General features: G+C 39.8%; 1 protein-coding gene across 1 annotated transcript; it reads right to left on the bottom strand.

Annotated features, from left to right (window-relative positions):
- On the bottom strand, positions 1-6192 carry LOC118425312 (von Willebrand factor A domain-containing protein 7-like). The gene is made up of 14 exons (XM_035834119.1): positions 6066-6192; positions 5786-5968; positions 5212-5421; positions 4414-4713; positions 3956-4234; positions 3395-3508; positions 3032-3148; positions 2712-2881; positions 2347-2458; positions 1982-2186; positions 1777-1861; positions 1072-1307; positions 380-686; positions 1-138 (listed from the first exon to the last, which is right to left on the bottom strand). Exons 1-14 carry the CDS (start codon positions 6178-6180, stop codon positions 1-3), a joined length of 2571 nt encoding a protein of 856 aa, XP_035690012.1. The 5' UTR covers positions 6181-6192.
- Positions 6193-8885: the final 2693 nt, after the last annotated feature.

Here is an 8885-nt window from a genome sequence, read left to right as displayed (position 1 = left end):
CTAATGCTGAACTCTGTATGGTTTCACAGATGGCTTCCTCTTGCAGAAGTAGGCGGCACTGATGGCTGTCACAGCGACAGCAGCAACAGTTCCACATGCCACAAGTGCGGCTGTTGTTGAACTCGATACAACCCCGTCCTCATATGGAAAAGAAGAAAAACAAACGAATGAAAACGCGCAGTGGCATGGGGTGCTGTGCATATATAATCATTATTTGTTTGTTCATTAGTACGTTCATTGGGCCGTGCAATTTGCTGTGCTGTAACATCTATTGAATAGTAATATTGGCCACTTAACTGCAAGTACACAAGGAAGTGTTTCCATCTGCAAAGAAATGCCATACTTTCATATCATTCCATACTGGTACAAAACAACTTACAGATGTGATCTGTATGGCAGGGGTGGTTTGCTCCTCTGTTGAATACATTGTATCCGTGGTGAAAGAATCGGCAGTGGTCTGCTGTAGTGGTGTGGTTGGTTCTTCTGTTGTTGCCAGTTCAAGAGTGGTGGTTGTTGGTTCTGTCGTGGTGATTTTTGGTGTAGTTGACGGGATGGGCGTTGTACTTGGAGTAGGCGTTGTTGGTGGAGGTGCCGTTGTTGGGATGTAGTAATCAGCGGCACACTGTACAGCATTCCCTGATTTATCAGACACTGTGATCGACCCACGTGGTTTACAGCAATTAGAACTACCAGTGTGTGACCAAAGGGAGAAATAAATATAGTACACATTATTATTGTACAGAGCAGGCCCTTGAGTACTCAAGACCATCATAGTGGCCATGGTCTAGATAAAACATCAGTGGTCCTTGGATGCTTTGTGTTACAGTTTTGATAGAATATCATAAAAACTACATTCAGAATGCTTTTGCCAAATTGATTTAGCGTATGTACATTACCATACTGCGAGAGCGCCGTTTAGTGGAAAGAGGTACAAATAAATAGGGTTGTGAAAAATAAATGATTTCCACAAACAACACTGTTAGCTATATTGAAATGATATAATAACATCGTGATATGACAAAACAACATTACAACCTACTATTATATTAGACAACAAGGTCTAATACTTACGTATACGTAGCAGCGATGGTTGTGCCAGCAGCGCCTGGGGTGAAGCTGTCATGAGTGAAAGAAGTTCCATTCCCACCAGGTGATGCAGTAAGACTGTAGACCCCAGAGTCTTCGTCCCTGACCTCCACATCTAAGGACCACTGGTGGAGGTGGCATGTGGAAGAATGCTGCTGCTCTAGGGTGCAGTTACCGGTAGCTGTCCTGATTATGCAAGTTGGGTCAACTGTGTCTACAGTCTAGACCGTGAATACAACAATGATATCGTCAAAACAAGTTTTGCAATGCATAGATATCAGATACAGCTTTATCATCAGTCTGTTATTACTGGTTGGTATGGAATGTGACATTTATATGAAACAAAATATGTACACGAATTGCACCAATTGTTACATAAAATTTCTCTACAATGATTACATCAAGTTCAACATTGATGCATTAATACATCAGTTATTAAAATTTCAAAATATTTAGAGAGCATATAGCCATGATATACCATAAATGCACTGGAGGAAATAGATTATTATGGTAACTTATTGTCTTACATGTCTTTATTTAATGTACTTTAAATTTTAATTGATTTTTCAATCAACTTCAAACAGCTAAAACATCTTATTTACGACATTTTTAATATTTTATGATGTAATGTTGGTTGTGTTTTTTCAAACTTGATCTAGCGTTAGTGTTAGGTTAGGCTAAAGTACTTACCACAACAATGCGAGGCTCTACAGTCATCCTGACTACAATTGAATTTGACATGCCGCCTGAGCCTGACACAGACAGAGTTGCAGTACTGGAAATAGAAAAGAACATTCGAGGTTTTAAAAAGTAGCCCTTTTTTAGAAATAGTGTGACATTTCCGATTCATCTATCGGGATGATATAAGTGTTGGAAATTGATGAAGTCTACATACCTTGTGGTTCCAACTGCTGCCCCACTTGGAGCCCTAAAACGAATGTAGCCGGTAGAGTTTGCATTTGCATCTAACGTTATCGTGCTGAATGACACAGATTGCACCATAGATACATCATCCGTTGCTGTTGCAGTAAATGTGGCCCTGCTTCCATGGTTCACAATCCGGAAATGAACATCAGCTGTGCTGCCTGCATAGAGTTGTTCTAAGGCAAAATTGAAACAAACAAAACGATATTCATCATTACGTATAGTGCACAATACATGGGAAATTGTGCATTTTACAGTTTGTATTATGTGTGTAGCTTTGGAACTTGTAATATCATAACCTGTTACACTTTTGAGATTGTGTAGAGGTCAACCCACCTTTTTGGCCTTCACGAGATAACTCGAAGCTTTGTGGGTTGATGAAAATTGACTGCACACGCTGGAAAGTGCTATTGTTCACATCCATCCCTTCAACCTTCATTCGGAATTCCTATTAGAAAAAAACATTAGATGGACAGAATATCTTAGATATGTATTCAATTCCCCTCTGATTGTGTATGGCGTGCAGCAACAAAGAAAAGCTTTGAACATTTATAAAGGCACGTGTTAAAGATGCTAACTGAGTACAAATTGCATTCATCTATATTGCTTACTATATTGCCAACATTTCTTAATACTTTTCCACTTAAGTATAGCAGTACATATTAAACAAAATAGAGTGCTGCTACACATGGTGACTTTACCGTGGAGGGAAGGACAAGGGCAGTAGAATACTTGGTTCCTAGTATTCCTCCCAGTGAGACGAGTGCGGAAGATACCAACTCCTGCCCTTCTCCATTCACGAGTGCAAGTCTGTTGAGCTCTCGAATATTCTCTGAGCCAAGAACTTCTGCTATGATAGATGTGTTCACACCTGTAGAAAGGTCGCTGATTTTATATCATGAAATTTGTCCCGTGTGTACAAAATGACCGTGTGCCACAGCACTTCCAATGTCAATTATGTACACCTAATAGAGTGAATAATGTCAAATAGGGAAATGTTTTACACGGTATAGGTAATTACCTGCCACGGGTCTGCCTTCGATTGGAAGAACAATGCCGTTACTCCCCTTCTTCACGAACTGGTAGGTAAAGTCAACAGTGCTCTTTCCTGTCACCTCCAGCATATACTGTTGAGTGTCTGTAATATAGTGCAGAGCATGAAATAATCAATTTATAGAATAACTGTATAGTCTTGACTATGTCACAAGTGTGGTGATAGGATGTACTATGTTACTTGTTTAAGGCTTTTTGTCTTATCAGTTGACAGGCATTCAATGCCGACTACGTCAGTCATTGCAAGTCCTCATACAAATCATGTTTTTGAAAATTAGCAAATCATTATGTCAAATCATAATGTAAATGTTGGAGATAAACTTGTTCGTACCGATAAACCTGAGCTTCCATGAACCCGGCTGTGGACTGTTGAGACGATAGACGTGGTTGTTACCCACGTTTACAGCGATTTCTGCGTCAGCGGTACCAAATGCTTGTGTAGATCCTGTAGATAAGAGAAAATGATTTTCTGTAGATTGCACCACATCGATAGCTGTTTGTCGAAAGAAATGATTGCAAAATTCTATTGATGACCCTATTCAACCATATTGACATAATATGGACATTTTACAATTTGAGTGTTAGCGACGAATTAAATAGCAAATAATTGTACTTCAATACTACAGTATTTGTAGACAATTTATCAATGATGGTTTTCCAGATCTATACGAATGTCACCATTCATTGTACTTCTAATATATAGTTTGTGTTTTTAGACTTCATGTACTTGGTCAAAGCCTTTTCAAAAGAAAACTGTAGGTGATTTGGTACGATCCCATCCCACTAGACGGCGATCACTGAGCAACCATACAACGAGCAAAACAGGATGTGCGTAACGCTTGGCGCTGCAATGGATAAAAGTGCACAATGTAAAAGTATGGATGTGACAAACCTGAAGGTGTTTCTACAGTGACACGAGGGGCGGAAATGCTGCCAACTAGAGAGATGACGAACTCCTGGAGGGTGCTGTCAATCTGTATGGGCACGACTCGTCCACTTCCAGGTGACAATGTGGCTTTTGTGAGAACCACCGGCGCGGAGTTGGATACGGCTACATTGATGACTTCGGTCAATTCGTCTATCTCGTCCTTGTCACCTTCGTAGACAGATCCACCTGAAACCTGTGCAAGTTGCCCAAACAGATCGCTAAAGCTTTTTGTGTGATCGCCACCTGTAAGGGAAAAAATTCGCTAGCTGTCATACCCAATCTACATATACTCGTAAACAAGTGAGACAGCCACTCTTTTCGGAAAATGCAGTGCCAGTCGTTTTGAAGAAGATGACTCTAGACATTGTGTAATCTGGTCAACAAACAAGTCAATCTATGAAATGGGTTGTTCAAGACCTTACCTTTGGGTTGAGGAGCACTTTCTTCTTGCCCCTGGCGTCTGCTACACTCGCCTGTCAGGAGAAAGTTGATAATTGTCCTTTTTTCAGTTACCAATGATACAACGGAATCATATTTTTCTGGATCTTTCGGATCAGCGTCCGTAAAGACGTACACTTTTGACTCAGGCAGACACTGTCTGAGAGCAAGTTCGATTCCACTGAAGCAGTATTCCGGACAGTCTCCTCCACCTGACACCGATAACCCGTTTAGCCAGTTGATCATTTGAGCAGAGTTCCTGGTGGTGCGCACCGGGCCAATCTCTGCAGGAACGACAAGAAATTGTTTCTCGTCAAAAAAAAATGTTTGAGAATTATGTCAGGTAAGGATATTCTTGATAATCACGCCATCCAGAATGTCACATAATGTTTAAGAGTAACTTTTCAATGTCTTGACTAGCGTATGGATGCTCTGACAAGGAAAAAAGCCGTGAAGTCTCCCTGTTTTTTTTTTTTGCGGTGATGACATGAAAGTGTTAAACGGATTGTTTAACATAATTTCAGTTTAAAAGTTTGAAAGGACAAAAATCCTTCTGCTAGATTTGAAAGCTGCGCGTGGATGTTATTGCTTTCACACGACAGTTAATCATTCCATTCGATGCCAAGATCACACACACACACAAACACACACAAATACCATAGTAATTTATAGTACATAATATTACACACTAGTGGGGGAGGGGGGCAAATGCTCCGTCAATTGCCTTAAGTGATTACGTAATATCCAACATATAACGTTATATAATTTCCTAGTCAACTCACCTGGATCACTAAAAGTAGACAGAATGTAGTTGTACGGCGCAGTGACGCCAGTATTGCTATTAACAATTTCAACTGTTTCCCGCTTAACTGCTGTTAAGTCATTGCTCATGCTGCCTGATATGTCGATGACAAACACCAAGGAGTTTCCGGAACCGAGGTTTAGCAGCTGCTTGAATTTGTCTGAGCCGATCTGTGATAGAAGCCCGTAACCTGGAACAAATATGATTTTTAATGACACATAGGCTGTGACATTTACATTTAGAGAATGTACTTCTTTAACCATGGAACATAGCTTGAAAACCTATGTCTTCTACTCAACTCGTAATTACAGAAATTGAATTGATAGTCTAAGTTGAACAATTGGGATGAAGACTCAAATGTAATGTTCAGTTTGTAACGTTATTTGAGAACAAGCAAAAAAGGGGGGCATTGGTAATATATATTTATATAGAAAAAGTTACCCCATATTTTTCCCCATATTTTTTTCAAATATTCAGATTTGGAGATTATCTTTCTTGATTCTACTTCAATTCTTTTTTTTAAGTTCACTGTATGGCAAGAAAATACCTCTGACCTGGCGCAACAAAAAAGTTCATTGTTGCCTGTATTGCAGCCTGTGCGGCGGGACCGTGCAGGTGGTAATGTGGTGAGAGGTCAGGGACGCTGGTTTCTTTATTGATCCCTCCTGTCGGGACTTGCAGACGCGAATCATCCATCAGTCCCCCATGACTGCACTTACCAAAAAGGGATGTAACCACTGAAAGCACATGAAGGCAACAATTGAATTTATTTTTGCATACCTACATTTAATCTTAAAGGTACGTAAAGGCTGACTTAATTGGTTGTATACGCACCGACTGGCTTTGTAATTGTTTGGCCACTCTTGTATCCACTTGTTAGTAGAGACCCGGCGATAAGATTGTTTTGGCAGTCAACAGACCCACTGGCGAAACATGGAAGGAATGGCATTATTCATGTGTGCCTAATGTTGTTTTGGCATGTGTTGGTTGATGAACACCACACGCCAGCTCACTGAATCAGGATGTGTTTATTTACACTAGGAAGTTATTATGATCATGTTCGCAATCTACTGTGTTTACTTGTTACCCGTTTCCGTCAACCACAGAAACGTCATATTTAAAATGCACTCGTACAATTTCTTTGGTAATACGGTAATAATATCGGCGTTTACTCCTGCCACTCGAAAACAACAGCACAATTTTATTCTACAAAAAGACAGAAGCTAATCAGTTTATATAACTCCAAAAAGTATTATATCGCACAATATTGTATCGATAACACAATTTTTCTATACTATACATAATTGTTAGATTTTAAAGGAAATTATAATGATATTAATTTTGTGTACTTACTCCGTGATATATGTCACACAGTTTTGACAGGTGTCTATTGCGGCAGATGCCACTGGCTGAAGAGGTCTATTCTGGAGTCCTAGCGATGTCCACACAGAAAAACAAATCATTTAAAGAAGGCTATCATATTCACGTAACCAGTAACCCCTTGTATTCGCTACTTTGGTCATCTTGACTAAATTGGTGTTCTTGTAATTACTTTGCTGGGCATAAAAAATGCTATCCTGTATTGGACAGTACCCTCTACCAGGGATAGGAGTCCAGGTACAGGGCTTAGTGTGTGTAGTGGAGGTGGGTACTAAAAACAAAAGAAGAACATAGGCAAATCAAAGAGAATGTGTGCAGTGAATTCGTACGTGACTCTTCTTACCAAGGTCTTCATAAGGGACGGCGCCATTGAGTTCTACCCAGTTTGTGTTGCTGTAGAAGTCCTGCAAGACGTGGAGGTAGAGCCCTATCATGTCTCTGGCAACTTCATAACTTGGTTGATCTCCAGCCAACACACCTAGCAAAGCGTCCCGCTGCGAGATGAGTCTAATATTACCTGGGGGAATACAAAAATACATTGCTCATACATTTGACCTCCCAATCTCTCTTGCTGTCTCTCTCCTCCGTTGTATGCCTTGTTGCTTATAATGTGCTATATTCTGATTGAATATTGAGTTTCTAATCGATATCAGCTACATATTTCAAACATCCATTGTGCCGTCATATCACAACGCCTGGTGCACAATCACAAGATGGATCACAACAAGCAAAAATATTTAAGTCTAATAATAGCCAATTTCACAGTCTACTATTTAGACTAATGCAAAGTTGTACCCGTTACTACGTTACATTCATGTTTATGTGGTAATAGTACGTTTCAGGTTTACCTGACTGTATCGCCTCTCCACCCATGTGATGGGCAGCACTGGTCGAATAGTCACTATCAACCCTCGAATTTGCGTCAATGATGTCTGTAATCGCATTCTGTAGCTTCTCTGCCGAGGTTACCTCTGTGGAAAAAAAATGCCATTGATCAAAGACAGCAGCGACAGAATATTCGTGACCCATGTGCTGATTTCAGATCCCTGTCTTGATCCCGATGTTGTGTCTTTCATCACCTTTCTACTAGAGGCTGAGACCGCTGAGCTACCAGACCTTTCACAAATCGCCCAGGGAATTTCATATATAAACAAAGTTTGTGCGCTCTGTGTGTATTGTTGCATTTTAATCATAATTATCATATCAAACTTATAAACTCAAGGGTAATACACGTCCAGTTTTGGTCGCTATACGGTCTAGTGGAAGAGGTCCTGCACGGGAAAGGCTGCTTAAAGGTTATTGTTTGACCAAAGGTGAATCTGAATATCTTGTTAATTCTTGAATATCGCGTTGTTGGCGCTGTTGTGTCCGAGCGATTTGACAAAGCAACTCAACTAATTTCATCGATAAAAAAACAAATCTTTTTATGCTTTGTGTTTTTTTCTTGTCCTGTTACTGTTGTTAGTCATACTTGTACTCTTGGTACTATATTCCCATCCAAATATAAAGTCAAGGGTAACACAAGTCCAATTTAGGATGTAGTGGCTCGACAACGTGCCGCAGTCCAGTGAGATACACGATTAAGTACCTTCTTTGGTTTTGATCATGGATATGCCTTAAAAAGGAAATTTGTTTATAAACAGCCAAATATTTGGACTTCATATCGCAAAGCTTGGTTTGTACACGTTACATGGCCAAATAAGGTGGGATATCAATTTCACATTTTCTTCTAATTAAAAATGACACTTAAACCAGGGACAACAAGATGGCGTAAAGCAAAATATACGATAGAAAAGAAATGTCACTAAGTGGGTTTCTATCGTATGGCAGCAAAAGGTCGTTCATTTCGTGTTCAAAAATTGCTATGGTAATGTCAGATAGCTTTTTGGTTGATTAAGATCGTCAAATGAATTTCCCAGTTACGTATAATATGTGAAATGTCGACAAGAAAAAGCTTCCGAGACTAGCGTCTTGTCTGAATTCAGCAAAGGGTGGCTCTGCACATGACCATTTGCGTCATTCTCTACAAATTCTAAAAGTCAATATCATCAACATCTTAAGACATTTGTACAATGGGCACATGGGAAACATCAAACTGTTGTGAAACGAACTGGGAATTTTCCATCATCAGTAATGCATAGATACAGCTCCCAAACTCTGACATTGTTTAAATAAAACTTTGCCGAATATACTTTACTTCCTGAAGCATACGGCGTTTTCCATTTCTAGCAACCACGATTGGGTTCGTCATGCATGTTGAATTCTTTAAGATAT

The sequence above is a fragment of the Branchiostoma floridae genome, chromosome 11, assembly GCF_000003815.2.
Source record: "Branchiostoma floridae strain S238N-H82 chromosome 11, Bfl_VNyyK, whole genome shotgun sequence".
NCBI classification, from domain to species: domain Eukaryota; kingdom Metazoa; phylum Chordata; class Leptocardii; order Amphioxiformes; family Branchiostomatidae; genus Branchiostoma; species Branchiostoma floridae.
The sequence above is the reverse complement of the archived record's forward strand: the minus strand, read 5'-3'. Positions and strand labels throughout refer to the sequence as shown.

Bases quoted from the DNA above. Each gene is read 5' to 3' on its own strand.
- LOC118425312 (XM_035834119.1), bottom strand. From the start codon at position 6,180: ATGCCATTCCTTCCATGTTTCGCCAGTGGGTCTGTTGACTGCCAAAAC. The intron at 1,862-1,981 runs GTATGTAGACTT...TTCTATTTCCAG, and splicing joins GCAGCAGTTGGAACCACAAG to TACTGCAACTCTGTCTGTGT. The intron at 1,308-1,776 runs GTAAGTACTTTA...TTCACGGTCTAG, and splicing joins TAGAGCCTCGCATTGTTGTG to ACTGTAGACACAGTTGACCC.